This window comes from Suillus discolor (genome assembly GCF_016758755.1).
Source record: "Suillus discolor strain FC423 chromosome Unknown F5147scaffold_2, whole genome shotgun sequence".
NCBI classification, from domain to species: Eukaryota; Fungi; Basidiomycota; class Agaricomycetes; order Boletales; family Suillaceae; genus Suillus; species Suillus discolor.
The window spans coordinates 395,135-413,676 of record NW_024541249.1 but is presented as its reverse complement, the minus strand read 5'-3'; the positions used below and the strand labels follow the sequence as shown (position 1 = coordinate 413,676).

At 48.2% G+C, this 18,542-nt stretch overlaps 9 protein-coding genes across 9 annotated transcripts; 6 read left to right on the top strand and 3 right to left on the bottom strand.

Annotated features, from left to right (window-relative positions):
• Positions 1 to 857: 857 nt before the first annotated feature.
• F5147DRAFT_795582 (uncharacterized protein) lies at positions 858 to 2,599 on the top strand (the record flags this gene model as incomplete). The annotated part of the gene is given in 8 exon segments (XM_041443157.1): positions 858 to 953; positions 1,139 to 1,196; positions 1,250 to 1,638; positions 1,689 to 1,946; positions 1,973 to 1,987; positions 2,007 to 2,132; positions 2,272 to 2,387; positions 2,437 to 2,599. The coding sequence occupies 8 exon segments, from the start codon at positions 858 to 860 to the stop codon at positions 2,597 to 2,599; spliced, it is 1,221 nt and encodes a 406-aa protein (XP_041299440.1).
• Positions 2,600 to 2,984: 385 nt separating this feature from the next.
• F5147DRAFT_118261 (male sterility protein-domain-containing protein) lies at positions 2,985 to 4,854 on the top strand. Its single transcript, XM_041428108.1, has 8 exons — positions 2,985 to 3,089; positions 3,151 to 3,325; positions 3,383 to 3,664; positions 3,715 to 3,752; positions 3,798 to 3,977; positions 4,031 to 4,107; positions 4,155 to 4,228; positions 4,280 to 4,854. The coding sequence occupies exons 2-8, from the start codon at positions 3,173 to 3,175 to the stop codon at positions 4,739 to 4,741; spliced, it is 1,266 nt and encodes a 421-aa protein (XP_041299439.1). The 5' UTR covers positions 2,985 to 3,089; positions 3,151 to 3,172; the 3' UTR covers positions 4,742 to 4,854.
• A 128-nt stretch (positions 4,855 to 4,982) lies between these two features.
• On the top strand, positions 4,983 to 6,265 carry F5147DRAFT_741997 (TFIIH subunit Tfb4/p34; the record flags this gene model as incomplete). The annotated part of the gene is made up of 7 exons (XM_041439519.1): positions 4,983 to 5,176; positions 5,226 to 5,374; positions 5,425 to 5,466; positions 5,515 to 5,672; positions 5,728 to 5,853; positions 5,910 to 6,045; positions 6,102 to 6,265. The coding sequence occupies 7 exons, from the start codon at positions 4,983 to 4,985 to the stop codon at positions 6,263 to 6,265; spliced, it is 969 nt and encodes a 322-aa protein (XP_041299438.1).
• Positions 6,266 to 6,615: 350 nt separating this feature from the next.
• Positions 6,616 to 7,373, top strand: F5147DRAFT_664837 (uncharacterized protein). The gene has a single exon (XM_041435047.1). The coding sequence runs from the start codon at positions 6,833 to 6,835 to the stop codon at positions 7,130 to 7,132; it is 300 nt and encodes a 99-aa protein (XP_041299437.1). The 5' UTR covers positions 6,616 to 6,832; the 3' UTR covers positions 7,133 to 7,373.
• F5147DRAFT_767088 (uncharacterized protein) lies at positions 7,160 to 7,410 on the top strand (the record flags this gene model as incomplete). Its single annotated transcript, XM_041440836.1, has 2 exons — positions 7,160 to 7,322; positions 7,364 to 7,410. 2 exons carry the CDS (start codon positions 7,160 to 7,162, stop codon positions 7,408 to 7,410), a joined length of 210 nt encoding a protein of 69 aa, XP_041299436.1.
• On the bottom strand, positions 7,389 to 9,225 carry F5147DRAFT_664817 (nucleophile aminohydrolase). Its single transcript, XM_041435046.1, has 10 exons — positions 9,092 to 9,225; positions 8,922 to 9,028; positions 8,736 to 8,834; positions 8,602 to 8,683; positions 8,321 to 8,551; positions 8,229 to 8,268; positions 7,968 to 8,175; positions 7,545 to 7,912; positions 7,456 to 7,482; positions 7,389 to 7,405 (listed from the first exon to the last, which is right to left on the bottom strand). The coding sequence occupies exons 1-8, from the start codon at positions 9,196 to 9,198 to the stop codon at positions 7,809 to 7,811; spliced, it is 978 nt and encodes a 325-aa protein (XP_041299435.1). The 5' UTR covers positions 9,199 to 9,225; the 3' UTR covers positions 7,389 to 7,405; positions 7,456 to 7,482; positions 7,545 to 7,808.
• A 516-nt stretch (positions 9,226 to 9,741) lies between these two features.
• On the top strand, positions 9,742 to 12,167 carry F5147DRAFT_767086 (cytochrome P450; the record flags this gene model as incomplete). Its single annotated transcript, XM_041440835.1, has 13 exons — positions 9,742 to 9,871; positions 9,932 to 10,026; positions 10,082 to 10,173; positions 10,221 to 10,264; positions 10,312 to 10,612; positions 10,667 to 10,962; positions 11,014 to 11,080; positions 11,132 to 11,407; positions 11,452 to 11,642; positions 11,695 to 11,749; positions 11,807 to 11,839; positions 11,897 to 11,925; positions 11,983 to 12,167. The coding sequence occupies 13 exons, from the start codon at positions 9,742 to 9,744 to the stop codon at positions 12,165 to 12,167; spliced, it is 1,794 nt and encodes a 597-aa protein (XP_041299434.1).
• Positions 12,168 to 12,733: 566 nt separating this feature from the next.
• F5147DRAFT_664809 (uncharacterized protein) lies at positions 12,734 to 15,403 on the bottom strand. Its single transcript, XM_041435045.1, has 6 exons — positions 15,186 to 15,403; positions 15,048 to 15,128; positions 14,865 to 15,001; positions 13,446 to 14,809; positions 13,173 to 13,386; positions 12,734 to 13,125 (listed from the first exon to the last, which is right to left on the bottom strand). Exons 1-6 carry the CDS (start codon positions 15,319 to 15,321, stop codon positions 12,853 to 12,855), a joined length of 2,205 nt encoding a protein of 734 aa, XP_041299433.1. The 5' UTR covers positions 15,322 to 15,403; the 3' UTR covers positions 12,734 to 12,852.
• A 98-nt stretch (positions 15,404 to 15,501) lies between these two features.
• On the bottom strand, positions 15,502 to 17,365 carry F5147DRAFT_601871 (HAD-like domain-containing protein). Its single transcript, XM_041432240.1, has 5 exons — positions 16,672 to 17,365; positions 16,515 to 16,619; positions 16,308 to 16,457; positions 16,155 to 16,253; positions 15,502 to 16,103 (listed from the first exon to the last, which is right to left on the bottom strand). Exons 1-5 carry the CDS (start codon positions 17,242 to 17,244, stop codon positions 15,846 to 15,848), a joined length of 1,185 nt encoding a protein of 394 aa, XP_041299432.1. The 5' UTR covers positions 17,245 to 17,365; the 3' UTR covers positions 15,502 to 15,845.
• Between the last annotated feature and the right edge of the window lie 1,177 nt (positions 17,366 to 18,542).

Here is an 18,542-nt window from a genome sequence, read left to right as displayed (position 1 = left end):
ATCTATAGTTCGTCCCACGACGGCTCACTCCGACGATTCAAAACGTACAGCTCCGGTTACAGATGCGCTAATGCTTAAATGGCGCCGGGTGATAGAATCGAGCGCCATGTATGACTCTCCAGCATTTCTCCCGCAGGGTGTGGAAATAGCCCATCTATCGAACTGCTTCACCAATCCAAGTTGCGAGTTGCTGATGGTTCACTTCTTTACGTCCAATCGGAAGACCTCCGTTCACCTTTGTCAGTTTATTAGGCACCCGCTATTCAAAAAGGAGGGACTTGTCAACTTCAATGTCGAATGCCAGGAGAGATCATTGGCCGATTATTTATAAGTCAGATCGAATCCAATGTAGCACTCAAGCAATCACACTGAAATAAGTGAGTTCGTATACTATGACCAGTGTGGACTAACTCAAACGTGCGTTGTGTTCACAAAGCCTTTGTCGTACCACGAATCTTCGTCGACTGAGAGGAGTGGACGCATGTCGGTACCTCTGAGGTATAGCAAAGCTTTGTAAGAGTGCCTGGTCTTCAATCATGATAGACCGTAGACGCACAATTTTTGACATCTTGACTGCTGTCGTGAGAGCGCACAATGCTCGGAAAATGTTAGAGGACCTTGAGAGGACTAAACTAGGTGGTTGTGGTCAAGTGCGTTGCCTGGCCGGACCGCCAGCCCGGCCCCCATTACGGCCGCCATGTGACATGTCCGCGATACTGGAGAGCATCGGAAATCGTCGGTTCAAATACTGCATAATCAATCTACTGAGCTGACTCTTTAAAACAGGTCTGAAGTTGCCGCAATAACGGCGATACTTTTCAGATACCCTTTAGCAGTGACCGAAAAACCTGAGTATCATGTCCACGATATATTCGTTCAATCACCTTATAGCTGAACGCACTCGCGATTACCCAAACCTTGAGATCTTAGGCATACCAGACAAGAACCTCAATGTAAGTACGACATACTGTTTAAATTCTGTGTGTGAAACTCACAGCAGCCGTGAAGTATGTCAAGTATACTCTGGCCGACCTTGATGCTTCAGCGTCCTTGTTTGCCCACCACCTACGGGACAATGGACTGTTGAATGGACGTTCCAAAGGGGATGTCACCAGTAGGATGACTGTTGGACTTCTAGGCAGTCAGCAACATCAGTTATGTAGTCACCGAGATGGCACTTTATCGAATGGGCTACTGTCAGTGCACAACACACGGAAGTCTTGCTCTGACTTTGCCAATCTTTCTACAGGCGTGCTTTTCTTATCGCCGAATAACTCTCCTTCCGCAATTGCTCACCTGTTGACTGTGACAAATGCAACCCACGTGATAGTGCAAGATGCGCTATTACCTTCCGCGGCAGCAGCTCTTACACATCTCAGTAACCCCAGTTCTGTGACGATCATCAACCAGCCTTCATCTGACGTCTTCGGCTCAGCCGCTCGTTCTTTGCATCCAGAGAAGACGCGATGGGACCCTGCATTAAAGTGGGAGGATGAATATCTTCTTCCAGTCACGGTCATCCACTCGAGCGGGTCCACTGGTTTCCCAAAGCCGATTACTGCAACCAACAAAGCGGCCGTCGGCAACTCCCTCATGAATTTTGGTCTTGCAAGTTTAACGACTTTGCCATTATATCATGTATGTTGTATGTATTTCTTACCAGAATTCACTTATTTTGCCTTGAACAGGCGCACGGCCACGCCAATCTTTATCGTGCAATCTGTGCTACAAAACCACTGTACCTCTTCCCAACTGGATCAATGCCATTGACGTCTACCAACGTTATCAAGCTTCTCAAGCAAGCTCCGGACGTGGAGGCACTATTTGGCGTTCCTCTAGCATTGAAACTCCTCGCTGAGACCACTGAAGGTCTACAAGTCCTCAAGAGCCTTAAGCTTGTCATGTTCGGCGGTAGTCCATGTCCCGACGAGCTCGGCGACTTCCTTGTCAACGAGGGATGTCCGCTTGGTAGGCCATTATGGTTCTAGTGAGTGATATGTCGACAGGTTGAGAGAAACTTGACATTCGGCATACCTCTTTTCAATGCAGCTGAAACGGGTCAGCTCATGACGTCTTTCCGGGACTTCGAGACCGATAAGGGCTGGAATTGGACGCGCGCTAAGGGACCACATGTAATTCGAATGTGAACGACTATCTGCGATTCGAACCTCTAGGCGGGGATACCTATGAGCTGCTCGTTTTAGATGGCTGGCCCCATAAGGCAAGTATATATACTACCATTGGATTATATCGTCTTAATTGCCAGCGAAGGTTATGAGCAACCGACCCGATGGGTCGTACGCAACGAAAGATCTATTTATCAAGCATCCCACCATCCCAGATGCATACAAGTTCATGGGGCGAATCGATGACACCCTGGTCATGGTGTGGATATCAAACCAAATCAAGATGATTTTTATTTAACAATATGCCCAGGTTAACTGGCGAGAAGACGAATCCTGTCCCGATGGAGCTCACACTTCGTTCATCTCCCTATATTGCGGATGCCATCATCTTCGGTGCCGGCCGCATTCAAATTGGAGCTTTGATTCTTCCAACCGAAATTGCAAAAGACTGCTCTGCTTCAGAGCTCGCCTAAGCTTGTCGCGCCTATCGTCGCCCTTGCTAATGCTGAGGCTCCTTCGCATTCACAGCTTGCGTCGGAAGCACTTGTATTTCTCCCTTCATGGCACAGTGATTCCTCGTGCTGATAAGGGCAGTATAATCAGACCACGGGTGTACAAGGAGTTCGAAGGCATCATCGATGAGGCCTATAAACGACTAGAGGGCTGACATGGACGAGGATGGGAAGAGACGACTGATCAACTGAGGCAGATGCTAGGACGGCCATTAGAGATGTAATCGGCAAGACGGTCGATAGACCTATCGACAGCCTAAAGATGATACTGACCTCTTCGATTTCGGGTTAGACTCGTTGCAGTCTAGCAGAATACGAAACACCTATCCAGAGAGTCAGCTCAAACATTCTGCTGATTGCTGCTTGTAAGCTGAATAACGCTGCAGGAGATCTACCTAGGTGGCAAGAAGCTGGCCCCCAACACTGTTTTCGAACATCCTTCCATCACGCAGTACGTTTATCCCTTCATGTGCATGACGCTGTATATAGCCTTGGCTAAAGTAAACATACAGGATCGCTCGACTCCTGATTGCGATGTCCTCTGGCAATGAAGGTGCTCTAGCACAACGAAGCTCGCTCGAGATCGTGCGGGAACTTGTTAAGAAGTACAGCTCTTTCGCTTATACGCAAAAGGCTCATGCCAACGGAACAAATGGGACCGCAAGTAACTCAGTTACCCCTCGCGTTGTAAGTTCCCTGTTGCACTTTCCAAAAAAATTACGTCTGATTGTGATATTAATGTAGGTTGTGTTGACTGGTGCGACTGGGTCTCTCGGAGCATATATTTTGGATGAACTACTCTCGGACCCTTCTGTGGCCACTGTTTACTGTCTGTGCAGAGCAAAGGACGATGCAGATGCGTCTAGTCGCATAACAGCTTCTATGAAGACAAGGAAGCTATTATCTCGCTATGAGCAGGTTCAAACGCGTGTCAAAGCTCTCGCTTCCGACCTGTCTACCGACAAGCTTGGACTTAAGACAGACATGTACAATGAGATTGTAACACGAGCAACGCTGATCATTCATGTAAGCATCAAAGACACTACTTGGTTCATTCTCGTCGATCTTGTGTGCAGAACGCTTGGGCGGTCAACTTCAACCTTGGCATTTCTAGGCAAGTCCACCTCGATTCGATGAATATTAATTAACAGAGCAATAGCTTCGAACCCCACATCCGTGGAGCCGTCAATTTAATTAATGTTGCACTGGCATCGCCTCATCCCCGACCAGCAGACTTTTACTTCGCATCTTCGATCAGTGCCGTCGCAGCTTGGCAAGGACCAGACTCAATCCCAGAAGCCATTACGGACGATCCCTCTGTCGCTCAGGGGTTGGGCTAGTGAGCAGCTCATGCCTCGCGTAGTTGACACTCAGATTTCTGACTTCAGTCAGTGCGCAATCGAAGTGGATCACTGAGAAGCTCTGTCAAGTTGCCTCTCAGCAGACACCTATTCGGGCGGGCGTGCTACGTGAGACATGTTCACCATAGGAGAAATAGTCACTGAAGCGCGTGCAGGAATTGGCCAAATGGTGGGAGACTCTCAGAATGGCGTGTGGAACGAGACGGAGGCTATTTCACTCATCATCAAGGTATGAAAACCCGTTATCGATGATATATGTGATTGTTATATTCCGTGGCAGTGCACAGATACAATCGGAATTCTTCCCGATCTCGATGAGTCAGTCTCATGGCTCCCAGTGGACTACGCAGCAAAGGCTATCATCGATCTGGTCAACGTTCCCCCTCAACGTTTGCCCTTGGGAGAGTGCCCTGTTTGGAACGTGATTCACCCAAAGCTTGTGCCGTGGACGTCCGTCCTCTCGTCTCTCCAACACGCCGGCCTGAAATTTAAAGCCCTCCCGAGGCACGAGTGGATCAAGGCTTTGCGCGCTAGCCCTATTGACGAAGTGAATAACCCAAGCCGGAAGCTGTTGACCTTCTTTGAGAACAAATACGGACAAGAGGAACTGGTTACGCGGTACCCATTACTGACAGTGCAAAGTGAGAAAGCAAGCAAGAGTCTCAGGAGTGCACCTATTGCTGATGATGGACTGGTGGGGAAGTGGGTAGCTGCTTGGAGAGAGACAGGTTTTTTGGCTTGAGAGCGGTCGGTTCAAGCTCGTGAATGCTAAATGAACTTCGTTATAAACACCTCGCCCTTGCATTACTGGTATACCGCACGAGTCGTCAGTTGATCATCAGATAGAGATTCAGATATCGTACGCTTAGATACGTACTTAGGGTTTAAGCAAACTTGATGGCTGCATGTTGTGGCTGTACGGTCCAGGTAGTACCAGCCATGCACCAAACTCGACAAAATACTTGACATGCATTATTTCAGCCATGGAGAAAGCATCTCACTTATCCGTTATAGTAGACTTATCTCCAACGCAATGGCACCTCTCTGCGCAAACTTCAAACCAGTATCCACTCTCCATCGAGACGTTCCTCTCGCAGCTTCTCGCATTTCTGAATGCGCATATCGCGTCCAAGCATGAGAACTCACTTGTAGTCTTTGGCGCGCTTCCTGGGAAGAGGTGAGATCTATCTTCAGAAGCGAGTGCTTTATGAACTTCTGACGAACAGTGTGTTGCTCTATTCATCCACGGAGCTGCTCTCAGATGACGTGCCCTCATTGGATGCTAACTCGTATCTGCCTTTCAAGCTTGTAGACTCGACAGTTGTACAGAGGATCATGAATGAGTTTGATGCCATCGGAGAGCTCGAGGAAGAACGTGAGTGATGGACATTTGACCTGCCTTATGTCGTCTCATTTGCATCACAGCTTCATGTGCATTGGTAGGCGCTGTGACGAAGGCGCTGTGTTGTGCGTGAAAGGGAATGTGTCGCTACCAACAACCTAACTCATATTCAGACATCAACCGCATCACACATCCCTCATCAACGACGGCCGGTGTCGCAGAGGACCCATCGATCGTCCACGACCCTCGCATCTTAATCCTTTCAGTCTCCCCTGACTTGTCTTCTTCGTACATCCCGATTATGAACGCTATCTTCTCCGCACAAAAACTGGCATGTCTCACGCCCTTTAGCAACACATTGTTTGACTGACTGCGATACGGAACAGAAAGTGACAATTGACGTGTGCAAAGTCTACGGACCCGATACCGTATTTTTGCAGCAAGCAGCTCACCTAACGAACGGGTCCTACATCTACCTCGAACGCCGAGATGCACTCCTGCAATATTTGATTGTAATTTTATCTCATCGTCTGCCAATCCTGTCGCTCATCAGCTATCATTGTCATAGATGTCTTTCCTGTCACCAACATCCATTCGCAAGATTCTAGCTGTACCAAAGCAAGACAAGATTGATTTCCGCGCTGCGTGCTTCTGTCACAAGAACATTGTAGACATAGGTTTTGTCTGCTCCGTCTGTTTATCTAGTGCGCATCACCTCTATGCTTTGTCACTGAATTCTAAGGAGCCTGTGATCTTGCAGTTTTCTGTCAACCACTCCCAGTTTGCTCCACATGCAGGTTAGCTACCCTCGTTCCCTGGCTGCCCACTCTGACCCTAACGGACACAGAACGAAGTTCCCTATCAATACACTCAAACGACTCAATGCTGCTCGCCCCATTCTCACTCCTGCAAACTCACGCATAGGACTTCCGCTGGCCAACTTGAACAACGCGGCATCGCCTCGTCCAACTTCCACTCCACCGAATGGGATGTCCAGTCTCCGATGACAATGGGCAGATAACAGTGTTGGAGCTTGGATGTCGACGCGAAGCCGGAGATTGAACATTTGGAATGTTACTACTACTATATATAACCAGCCTCTTTCCCCAGTCCGTTATCTGGGGATAGAGGGTGTGCCTCTTACTTTGTCTCTCGCCCGCCGTGCACTAACTTGTACCTAAGTCTGACTTAACATTTAGGTACATTAATACCAGTCCGTTATCTGGGGATAGAGGTCTGACTTAACGTTTAGTTCTAAAAGTTTATGAGCCCTGACTCCGCATAAGGAGTCAGAACCCCTAGACGCGTCAGACTACTTATAGGCCTCTCAAGTCCTCCTCTACGCGCCGTTCTGACAAGTGTCAAACGCGTGTTTTCATTGGCAGGCGCGCGTACTGATACCCCGCGCTCAGACCATTATCCTTCCCTTATTGGGAGCGCTTCTTCGAGGCATCCTCAAGTCGCGCATATATATACCTCGCGGCTTGTACCATGACACCCCAACTCACCTTAACCTCTTCCCTCATCATAATGGCCCCCCATACTCGTGCGAGGACCGATCTTGGTGGAACCACAAACCCGCAGCCCCTGCTTAATGTTGCAGCACCTTCTGCAGTGCCTCCCTTCATGCCACAAGCCACTCCGTCGGTTCCAGCTCCCCCTGCGCCTAACACACCGTACGCGTACTATCCTACCTCATCAGCTGTCTCCATTACGGCGTGTCGTATCTCGAAAGCCGATCTCGACAAGATTGAGCTCCTGGACAGAGCGAAGAACAACTGGACCTCGTGATCCGAACTCATGCTGGAGGTTTTCCACATGAACCTCCTTGAGGGCTACACTCCAGGTACGGTTGCTCGCCCTGATGCGACACGCGAGCCTCTGGCCGCCAGGAACTGGGACTTGAACAACGCAGGCATAGTTCCAGCGCTGCGCAACCGCGTCTCCCTAGACGACAAGCGTGTCCTCGATGTCATTACCGGTGCGCACAGGGCGTGGACCACCTTACGCTCCCGTCACCAGAAGCTCGGGCCCATAGCACAGATTCTGAAGATCCAATAGCTACTTAATGTGCGCCCCTAGTCCGTTATCTGGGGATAGAGGTCTGACTCAACGTTTAGTTCTAAAAAACAGTGCACCACGTGAGTTATGTACTGAGATCATATATTGCATTCGTTGACACAATGCTACCCTCCGTATGCAGACTGGACGATGCTACCGGTGAATGGACAGTGCAGTTATGAACACTGACGACTTGTCTGCATTTACGGCAGAGTCAGTCAATGCTGGACGACGCAAAATGGATGCCTGCACATGGTCATAATCAGCAACCCGTCATTTTTGTATGCCAGTATTACCTTAGGTGAGCGTTTGGTGGTGTTTGCGTACGCGACCGCCATGCTTTCTGTAGTGAACGCGCACCATAACCTTGCTGTGCAATAAATATGTCTGGCGAACAAATAAGATACTATGCGGATGACTTGCGCACTACTTCATCATCTTCGCCTTGTTCTTTGGTTAACAGCAAAACTCCTGCATTCGGCATCTGCTCCCCTCGTTGATGCAATGGTTCTATGACGACCACGATTTGTTGAGCAACACAGATTGCTGCAGTACGCAAGCTTACCAGTAAATTGCTGATTTAATATTCGAAGCAATACGTGGTGGGTGTCAAGCTCGCCATCATCTGATTGCTGGGACTGTAAGGCTTCGCCAAGCACACGGGCCAGTCCGCCTCGCATTATGTGCTCCCCTGCTCCAGAAATACTGCATGCCATCCCAGAACGTTCAGTGCGCGACTGCTGCGCCCAACACCCGGCTCCAAAGGTAGCTGCCTGTCCAGTTCAGTCCCGAACACCATATCGTGTCAGATTGCCCGTAGACTTACTTCGCCGATACGACCAGAATATTTTAGAAGCAGCCCACCACTAAATACCATTTGTGACTCTTCAATCATTAGAAGCGTGTCTGAGAACATACCTTGAAACACCAGCAGCGAGATTGCCTTCATCATCCCAGGCTACCGCGCCAACCGTGTCCTGCATAGCGTCTTGAGGCAAACTCCCTGGGTCGCCATCAGCGGAGTGATCCAGTCGCGATTTCCACTTCTGCCACTCGTGTGTCGCTCGCGGTGATATCATTTCATTTGGAGCAACGGTTTGGATACCTTGCGATAATGCAAACGAGTGTGCTCCGGATGCGACCAGAGTCCTCGTCAGGACTCAGGACTCTCATTCCATGAAAGGGGCACCTTTACTCACATGGGGCGGATGCGCCCAAGAGGGTCAGGTTCTCTAGAGTGCCTCAACAATGCCGATGCCAGTTTTATTGGATTTTTTAGTCCTGCCTTTCTAAAGTCAGCCAGCAAGATAAGTCGTCACGGAGGTCGCCAAACCTGGAACAGCACCAACGCTGCCAAAATCTCCCGACAAGCCGTCCATGACAGCCGCATCACATTCTACAGTGCCGTCGATTGTGAGATTGGAACCATAACCTGATAGTAAAAGGTTGCAGAAGATCGGACACAGTGAACGTTATTGTGATGAGTGCAAGTGAGGACCACGAGAACTCCGAGTCGTACCTGCGTTGAGGTATTCATCATCCTCAAGAACAGCTATGGCTCGCTCTACAACCGAAAGGGCAGAGGAGTCATCTAGTGGTGATCCCCGCAAAGCTCGAGCACAAGCACTAGCGCAGTTACGACTCGGATGAGTTTGAGATGATAAGTATCGCGGAGTTTTCTGTCATTACCGTTTCAAAGCACTCTTGACAACTTGTTCTGACGCAACTCCATGATATCCTGCCCCTCCGTGCACTGCGACATATACACAACGTTCCTTCATCGGCGCCTGCATCATTACCCGATCGATGATCGATGAGGTGACTCTAAGGCCTAAGGTAGAGGACTCCTCTCCATATATCGTCACGTGATGTTGCTACCGAAGAAAGGAAAAGCAATTAAACATTCAAGTTGTCCTGGACCCTCGGAAAAGTTTCGGATACCTTCCGTTCTCCCGAAAGAAAAGTACAAACTAATAGCACTAGTACTCGTACGACGTAAGCCAAGGTTGCCGTCAGGGAAGCTCGGTATATTCGCAACCATTCTGGACTATCCTCAGGCAACAGAACATGCAAGGCTGAAAAGCCAGTGCAACAACATCAAGCTTGACAGGAGTCTACCCTCGAAATGTCACGGTTCGCTTGACGTGTACGTAAACCGGATAACAAATCAATAATGAACTAATAATGAACCGACTATTGCCCCGAGTAGGCTCGGAGAATTCAGGTCTCGACTGTTATGTCTCTTAAGCACTCGACAATCGTGTTCTGAACTTCCATCATCGCGCCAACCAGTGTGGCCGTGTGGTAGTAGTACAACTACATACTGACCTTATCACAGGATGACTCTCGCTCAACTTATTGGATACAGTGTGCTTACCTTTGCAGCATGGAAGCTTGTTCGGAGACATGCCTCCAGAAAGGCAAACGCCCTAGATGTTGCAGGCCCAGAAAAGCAACATTGGTGGAAAGGTCAGTTTTCTCTAGCGACCAGTCCAGTGACATATTGGATGCTCACATTCATCGGTGCAGGCAACATGGAGTGGATGTTTGTGGACGGTTTCCAACGCTGCTTAGACGTTGCTGCAGAATTTGGTGGAGCTGTTAGGATCCATGCATTATTTGGAGTACGCGTTATGCATTACCCTGCATAAGACATGATTATTGATGTGAAGACCCCAGGAGGAATGGCTATATGTGTCAGACCCACGCGCGCTCCATCATATCCTTGTCAAGGAGCAGCATACATTTGAAGAAAATGACAGCTTTTTGTCGTAAGAGTTAAGTATTGCTCGAACTTCCTTTACTGACCCTCCTCGAGTTGCAATAAGCTTATCTTCGGCGACGGTCTTATTTCGACACTAGGTAAATCTTGTTGGTAAACATCGTGGTTTTTTTCATTGCTAGTACAGGGGAACAGCACCGAAAGCAGCGCAAAAAGCTCAATCCAGTGTTCTCCACTGTCAATATGCGGGAGCTCCTGCCCGTTATTCAAACCATCTCCCATCAGCTAAAATCTATCCTCGTGTCAAATCTTTCTTCCCGCAGTGAGGATGATCATGCACGATGCAGGGAGTCCGTAGAACTCGATGCGTTACCCTGGCTCTCCCGCAGTTCTCTGGATTGTATTTGCGAGGGCGTGCTGGGCTACCATTCAGCTGCACTAGAGACAGGAAATGAGGACGAGTATACAAATGCTCTACGAATGTTAGGGTGCGTAGGCTAACCTGCCAGTGAAATCATCCCTTAACATGCTCTGTCTCACAGTCCATTCATCGCTAAAACCCTGATATTTCGTCCTATCATTCCGATAGTTATGCGCAATTGCTCTCTTTACTGGCGAAAAAAGATATTAGACTGGCTGACGATAAGTTGGCTGCCGACGCAAATTATGAGGGATCTCAGAGAGCTACGCCACATAGTCGAAATCATGGACTCAGCCAGTAGAGCCATCTTTCAAGAGAAGAAGGATGCGCTGCAGCTGCAGCTACCCTCCCCTCCCCTATCACGGGCCCACGACACGTTGGGAGGAACAGCGGGGAAAGATATGATGTCTATTATGGGTGAGTAATTATTGGCAATATAGTATTGATTCTCACGTGGGACACGTACAGTCAAGGCAAACGCCTCATCTTCCGAGGTAGATAGACTAAGTGATACCGAGCTCTTGGGACAGATGAAGTCAGTTCTAGTTGCTTCCCTGTGGCTAAACCTGACCTCTCAATTGGATAGCGTCATGATTTTTGCTGGTCTCGAGACGACGACGGCAGCAGTGGCTCGTGCACTGTACATGCTTGCTAAGCACCCTCATGTCCAGGAACAACTGAGGATAGAAATTTGTGGTGCTATGGCTGCATCTCAAGTTCCTGACCTTGACCATTCGCACGCCAAAGATGAAAGCGGATCCGCCAGGCTGTCATATGATGTATTGATGAATCTTCCTTTACTAAATGCAGTTGTTCGAGAGACATTAAGGCTCTATCCATCGTTGCCTGTTCTCACTCGAAGGTTAGTTTAGTGTCGAGAGATGGTACCTGCTGACGCTTTCGAAGAACTACAGAATCAGCCTCAGTCCCATTACAATTCCCAGTTCGGTCTGCATCTGGTGAAGAGATCGATGTAATCCATGTGGCTAAGAACCAGAGACTCGTCATATCCATCCTTGCTGCGAATCATAATCAAGCTGCCTGGGGTGAAGATGCGTCAGAATGGAAACCTGATAGATGGCTCAAATCTTCTCAAGGTTACATTTTGCGCACGTCATGAGACGTAGTTATTCACCAAGATTCTTTTAGGGGTCTCACCTGGGGACAAGGACGGAGTGAAATATCCGGGTATTTATTCATCTATGTGTGTCGCAAGAAGTCGGTTTAAAATGTCACGTGCGTCTCGCTAAACGACCTTCAGGATGACCTTCCTCGCAGGCAATCGCTCCTGCATGTAAGATGCCAATCTTCCTGAACCTGAATATGTTCTCACTATGCGTAACTCCCACAGAGGCTTCAAATTTGCCGAAATGGAAATAAGTGAGATATCTGACATGTCGGTAATTAGGTCTTTGCACTGAAGAGCTTGCATTTCAGAGGACGTGTTGGCCACTCTTCTGCCAGCCATTCACTTTGCCCTGCCGTCAGAACCCGACCACAACGGAAATGTGAAGGAGATACACTGGAAAATGACTGGTTTCCACATACCGGTAGTGAAGGCACCTGCAGGAGATGGCGAAACTCCTCACCTGCCTTTGAGCATGCAGCTTGTCCGAGAATGATCATTTGAATAGTTGATTCCATGAGTGATCTGGACGTCGTGGCTCAGTGCATGGCAGTTCACGGTGGTGAAGGAGATGTAAGGCTCTCGTCTATATGATTATTATATTCGAGTTCGATACTGGTACATGTCTTGCTGTACTGTATGTTGACGTTTGACCTTGTTTCTCTCATTTACCTTTAGAGTTGACATTACCTTCTTGATCTTATCATCTTCGACACCACATGTATCGCAATCTCCTTCTCGGATCCTCATAGCACTTGGCTTCTCGTCTGCATCGACCTTCCGCTCGTCCTTCCTCCAGTAACCTTACCTAATCTCTTGGACTTGCGTATTTAGTTCGAATCGCTCCATACAACACCTCAGTATTGTTCTCGAACGTACTGAGGTATGCAGACTCTCTTCTTTTGTTCGTCTTGCTCTTACTGATGCTAATCTATAGCGTGTCTTTGTCCGCTAGGTAGATACAGTCAAATATACTTAGTATTGTTCTCGAACGTACTGAGCGTGTCTCCGTCCGCTAGTTGCACTAGCGCCTTTACTACATACTCTACATGATACGCTGGCTGTTGTGAATAGATCTACCGCAGGAGCTTTGCATAGACTCAGATGAATATTTGATGGGTTTGAGACGAGTGTCTATCAGTCACACTTACATACACATCGTAGATAAATTATATGGTACCTTATATTAGTTCATCCAAAGTCATATCTCCTGGTATGTGTTCTAGAACGGTCGCTTTAATTAATGCATCTGACGCAACACAAGGCGGGATGGAAGTCGCTGCCACGACATTCATGCTCTGGCTCATGAGGGGAGGTCGTGTCACACGGGTTAAATTCGTCCGAGGTTTGCTATCTCCTGGAACCGCGACGGACTTGTACATCATGATTTCATGCAACAAGTCCTCGTTCGTTGCAGATATGGCGTCCCGGTCGCGGATACACATGAGTAGTTTCTGGTAGCTGTAAGTCAAGTAAAAGGCGAGACGATGAAGATGCATACCTGCTTGACCTCGGAGAGCTCCCGACGAATCCTGTCGACGTATAGAATCCTCTGAACAGGATTTTTATGGCCGAGAATTTCAGCATTAAACTTGCTGAGATTTTCGGCCTCTTCCTCTGCAAGGTTGTTTCTCGCCACTAGTGCTTCAGTCTCATCCACCAAGTTATAGTATGCTTCCTGGAAACGCGACAAATCTGCCAGCTCTGCCTGCAACCTGTGTAGGTTTCTCAGGTCAATTGTCTGTAGTTTGAGTACAGGCGGCGGGGTACATACTGCTCGATATCAGCCTTGAGAGCGTCCTCAGCCGTCTTGCTGACGTGGAGTGCAACCGACAACTTCTGAGAAGTGTCGCGCTCCCTCTGTAAAGCTTGTGTGTGGCTCGTCGCCATGTCTCGCATATTATTCTCGAATTCTTCTACTCGACGCTGCAACATATGTTGTTCTGCACGACCTTCCGTCAAAGAATTTTGGGCGTCAGTCAGAGCGCGCTGTCCGGTGGTGATTTCAACCTGTGCTTTTGTGAGCTCAGCCCGTACAACATCCACTTCGACTGAGTTACGACCAAGTTGGTCGATGAGTGCACGGTCAATTTCATGCTGCTTCTCGAGAATGCCCTGAAGGCAAGAACACTCTGAAAGTAGCTCGTCAATATGAGAGCGATAGAAATCGGATATAGTCCTAGTGCACGCCAGAGCACTTTCCTGGACCGCTATGGTTTCTCTAGATATGTCTGTTTCGCCCTGGTGGATGTCTCCCTCCAGACAAAGGAGTTCACGAAGCGCAGTGCAGTGGGAACAGCAACCGAAGACAGCTTGGTTCTCCTGCAAGGTTTGCAAGTGGAAAGCCGCTTCTTCCCGAGTGTCGCGCAGTTCTTGACACAAGAGCGTATTTTCTTCCTGAGTGTGGCGGACGAGGTTGGCGAGCTCAACAACTTGACCTTCTGAGTTTGCTAGTTTTCGTTCCAACCGGAATGCACGTAATTGAAGTGCGGTATGGTCCTTCACAAGTGTGGCATGACTTGATGCAGCGACGCTTGTTGTGGCCAAGCGACCATACTCCTCCGCAACACGAGAAAGGATGGAACGGCATTGGTCCAGTCGAGCTGCAAAATCGTTCTCTTGGTTCTCGGTTCGCCCTCGCAGAGATGTAAGTGCTTGGCGAGCATCTTTGCAGTCCTTATTAGCCGTGTCAAGCTTTGCTTGGATTGTTATCATCATGTCGCGTGATTTCTGTGCTTCTTCATCCGCCTTTCCTTTCGCCTCGTTGACACAGCTTTCCAAAATCTCTCTCTTCTTCCTCTCTGCAGATACAGCCTTTTCTAACTCGGCAATCTTCCTCTCACGTTCCTGAATTTCGTCTTTCCTCCTTGCCTCGAGACTCTGCAGTGCTTTCTTCGTCTCGCTGCTCTCCCCTTGCTTGCTGACGAGCTGTGTGCGCTCATGTTCGGACGTGCGAAGTTTGACACGTAGCTCCTTCAGCTCGGTTTGATCAGCAGCATTGTTCTTCTTGTACTCCTGGATTCGCGATTCGAGTATTTCGCTATGTTTCTTGAGCTTGTCCAGTCTCTCACCCTGCTCCAAGCTGGTCTTCGAAAGACGAGCAACTTCGAATTTATAGCGTTCGATTTCGGTTTGATGCTGTGTAACACAGCTTGAGTCCAGAGTTTGGAAAGCGATCAAAATACTATCTTACCGCCTTCTTACCATCAGCGTGTACTTTTTCCAAGTCTTCCAGTTTCTTCAATAGTATCGTGTATCGATCGTCGCTTGCATGTTTAGCAGCTAATGCTTTCTGCACAGCTCTCGGCACAGAATTGTATAAATTTGGTGCTGTGAATATATTGGTGCTGTACCGCCACAGAATCGTCAAGCTCACCTGGGACATTGCATACCTTCTCCTTCGAGAAACGATCGGTTTTGTTCAGAAATGAACCTCGTTTGTTCGCGTCTAGCGGGTCTTATCGTATCATTAATGTAAGAGAAATAATACAAGTGCGTTCATTATTTCACGTACCTTCTTGCAGGCTGTAGGTATCTGGTCCTGGAGCATTGGAAACTGCAAGAATGGGAATGATGAACTGCGTGTCGTTACAAGGACCCAGACACGTACTTTTCTCTGTCGCAAAACGTGAACCCTTGGGAAATGACATATCTCGTAGACTTTATGATACGTTCGGTCCCCGTAAAGTGGGGTATGTCACGACGACCGCTGGTTAGTATGTAGGTTCAGTCCAATAGCTCAAACATAGATCAATAAACGCGTCGCGGGTTATGATACTCACGTGATTGAAAACAGACGCGTCTCGCGCAACCTGGCAGGACTGAGGAAAGCAAGCAGATACAGTCGTGAGTATGTAGCGTTAACACTACAATTATGATAGTTCGTTATATATCGTGATTTTGTGCGAACAAGATAAGACAGGCATCGCCGTACGTGTGAAATGAAAACAGAAATAAAGATCCAGGAAGGAAAATGTTACAATGTTAATACTAGTTATGCAAGTAGAAGATATATCGCAATATGGTTAGCTGCTCTTGATGGCAAGAATTACTGGTAACGATCGGCGTCGTACGAATGCACCCAACACTGGAAAAATCGCAGCCCCAAACCAGATGTCAATATGATGTTCCAGATAATATCTCATTAAAATTGCGAGGTCAAAGCAGTCGCAGCTCACAGCCTTCTTGATTTCTTCTTCCTTAGATCCAATACTCCATCACTCATACTGAGATCAGCATCCAAGACCCCACGAACATCTCTTACGCCGCCAAGATCCACAAGGAAAGGACAGAGATCAGTGAGCTCCGTGTCATGTGGATCATTAAACCAGGAAGAAACAGGGATCGCATTATTGGGGTGGAAAGTATATGATGCCGGAGAATTGTCCAGAATGACGATACTTGCAAGCGGGCGACCCAGCTGGGAGAGATCCTAGATAGAGTAAGCGAACAGCGAAACATGCAGGAAGCATGTGTCCATTACCTTGACATAGTCTCCATTGTGGCTATAGCAACTCTCTCTGAATAGTCGATGCGACACTGCTTGATGAATGTCTAGCTTATCTAGGACCGGGTCCGCAAACTGCAAATGAAAATGAATAACAACGTTAATGCACATAGAACAACACCCTCAGACCTTGCTCACGCTGGCGGTGAATACCACCACCTCATATATTTCGCCCATCTTCTTCAGAAAGTCATCCACACCCGGACGCTTGATGACGTTCACATCGTGCCAAAGACACTCAATCTCCACTGGTACAATATAATCCGCGTGTTGAAGAGACTGAAAGTCCAAAGGAATGTGTCAGAAATAGCATACAATGTAAGGTGGAATACTTACCCCAAAACTGCTATGAACAAGGGTCTCGTCGAGGTCAAGGACGAGACATTTACGCCCCTTGTGTTGGGATGATATTGGGGGCAAAAGTGGGTGTGGTACACCATCCTAGCGATTAACAAATATCAGCCGCAGTCTATGAAAATATTGTAAGGCTCACGGGCCCTATCGGGATGCCAGTACCTCCATCCAGGATAAGAGCATCCTCCATCGGTTCTACTTCTTCGATTTCAGGTACTTGCTTTTCCCTGTGGCCCTCTTTAAGGTCTGTGACACTGTTTTCAGAATCTGTCGCTGTATGTGAGATATCTTCAGCATGTGATTTGGTACCCCTCGATGATGTGTATGATGGAGAAAATTGTAAAGGCGAGAATGTATCTGTCCCTGTCGATCCTGGAGGTTTGACTGCTCCGCTAGTCATCCCCTCTGTTTCAAACCTGGGGAAGAAGGCCTTGGTTGGCATGAGGGAAAAGTCAACGTCAACCTCTGTGAGGGTGGTTTGCGTTGAGAGAGGGGACGCTTCCGAGTCGATAATTACTGGGAAAGTTGGCCTTTCCCGTTCCTTCTTAACTTCATCCTGCTTTTCATTGGAGCCGGCCGGTGGCGCTGAGCTGTTGCTGGCTGCCGAGTCAATGATCTTGTATTGCACGGAATCATGACTATCGACGTCAGTCGCATGCGCGTGATCGCTAGGGGCATTGCATGGCATTAGCTTGCGGACCAGTTTCGTCATGAAGGATTCCTTCTTCTGAGAACTCCCTGTAGACTCAGTCTCGTTCGAGTACTTGGTAGAATCAGCAACCTTATCAGTTAGTTATTTGGCACTTCCCCGACATGCCACATGAAGTTTGACTAGTAACACTCCGCTAACTGACTAACTGACTAAGGTTTCTAAACTCCGCCTAGTCATACCACTGACTCCCCGATTTCCTGATGGCATCCCCAATCCCGAAAACTTTGTCGGTGACACAATTTGATATGATTACCATCAGGGAAAACTCCGGATTTTGCCAAGCACGCATAATCGACTTCCAACTAGTGAAAGCACTCGCCATCACCACAATCACATTTACCTTTAGTCAACCTATGTTATAACAGTGTTGCAATGTACATCACCAAAATGTCCTATTCCAGCACTGGCATGCTAAGGGCGCATCAGCCCTTAGAAGGCCTCACCCACACCTGCTTGGTGGATATGAGTATTCCCTGGGGTGTGGGTGCAGGTGTCACAACTCATACCCCAGGGTCTACCCATGCAGTTCCCTAGCACTGGCCCATTGTACAATATTATTACAACTTGAGAGCCTGGTAGACAAAACTGAGTTTCGGCTTGGGCATTGAAATACGGTTAACTGCTGTCCTTACCCTTCCCCAACTTTTGTACAAGTTCCACAGCTGCAACGACATTCAGCACCGAGGAAACGCCTACATACAAGCCTTCAGTATTAAGAAATTGACACAACATGAATATCACCTTCTCGTCCGTATGTGAGGTGCCCCCGCGAGGTCATTACAAAAGTGCCAAATTACTTGTGACACGGCCCTAACCGATCACTGGACATGATAGAACGTCCAGCCATCACGATCACAATAATACACAGGATAAGTCTAACCTTCTGTGATGGAACTTTCAGAAAATACGAGATTTCCACCAGATTTGACATGTTCGTATAAGACACTTCCAGGCGGATCGATGAGCCATATTTGCGTCCTTTCCTTCAGATACTTGCCAACTCCGGCCAGAGTGCCGCCAGTACCACGCAAACGAAGCAGTCGATCTCACCCTTCCTCGGTTCCCATATTTCGGACCCAGTAGATATATAGGAGACGTGTGCATTCGTGGTGTTATCGAATTGGTCTGTCCATGACATTCTTGAGCTTTTCGGCACACTCCTCCGCCTGGTGATTATAGTTCAGAGTCTTGTGGGGAACTGTAGACTTCAGCATTGAGCATCCCGGAGAAGGTCGACCTTCGCTTGACTCTGAGAACAAAGCATCAGCAAAAAAAAACAATAACCAAATTATTGCGTT

What these genes read in the sequence shown, in the direction of transcription:
- F5147DRAFT_118261 (XM_041428108.1), top strand. Translation starts at nt 3,173, where the DNA reads ATGTCCTCTGGCAATGAAGGTGCTCTAGCACAACGAAGCTCGCTCGAG. An exon ending in GAGCAACGCTGATCATTCAT is followed by an intron (nt 3,665 to 3,714) that starts GTAAGCATCAAA and finishes TCTTGTGTGCAG; the next exon opens with AACGCTTGGGCGGTCAACTT. An exon ending in TTCAACCTTGGCATTTCTAG is followed by an intron (nt 3,753 to 3,797) that starts GCAAGTCCACCT and finishes ACAGAGCAATAG; the next exon opens with CTTCGAACCCCACATCCGTG.
- F5147DRAFT_664837 (XM_041435047.1), top strand. Translation starts at nt 6,833, where the DNA reads ATGACACCCCAACTCACCTTAACCTCTTCCCTCATCATAATGGCCCCC.
- F5147DRAFT_664817 (XM_041435046.1), bottom strand. Translation starts at nt 9,198, where the DNA reads ATGATGCAGGCGCCGATGAAGGAACGTTGTGTATATGTCGCAGTGCAC. An exon ending in CAGCGTTGGTGCTGTTCCAG is followed by an intron (nt 8,684 to 8,735) that starts GTTTGGCGACCT and finishes TTAGAAAGGCAG; the next exon opens with GACTAAAAAATCCAATAAAA. An exon ending in ATTAAATCAGCAATTTACTG is followed by an intron (nt 7,913 to 7,967) that starts GTAAGCTTGCGT and finishes TGGTCGTCATAG; the next exon opens with AACCATTGCATCAACGAGGG.
- F5147DRAFT_664809 (XM_041435045.1), bottom strand. Translation starts at nt 15,321, where the DNA reads ATGTCATTTCCCAAGGGTTCACGTTTTGCGACAGAGAAAAGTACGTGT. An exon ending in TACCTACAGCCTGCAAGAAG is followed by an intron (nt 15,129 to 15,185) that starts GTACGTGAAATA and finishes TGATACGATAAG; the next exon opens with ACCCGCTAGACGCGAACAAA. An exon ending in ACGCTGATGGTAAGAAGGCG is followed by an intron (nt 14,810 to 14,864) that starts GTAAGATAGTAT and finishes TGTGTTACACAG; the next exon opens with CATCAAACCGAAATCGAACG.
- F5147DRAFT_601871 (XM_041432240.1), bottom strand. Translation starts at nt 17,244, where the DNA reads ATGACGAAACTGGTCCGCAAGCTAATGCCATGCAATGCCCCTAGCGAT. An exon ending in CTGGCATCCCGATAGGGCCC is followed by an intron (nt 16,620 to 16,671) that starts GTGAGCCTTACA and finishes GTTAATCGCTAG; the next exon opens with GATGGTGTACCACACCCACT. An exon ending in TTGTTCATAGCAGTTTTGGG is followed by an intron (nt 16,458 to 16,514) that starts GTAAGTATTCCA and finishes TTGGACTTTCAG; the next exon opens with TCTCTTCAACACGCGGATTA.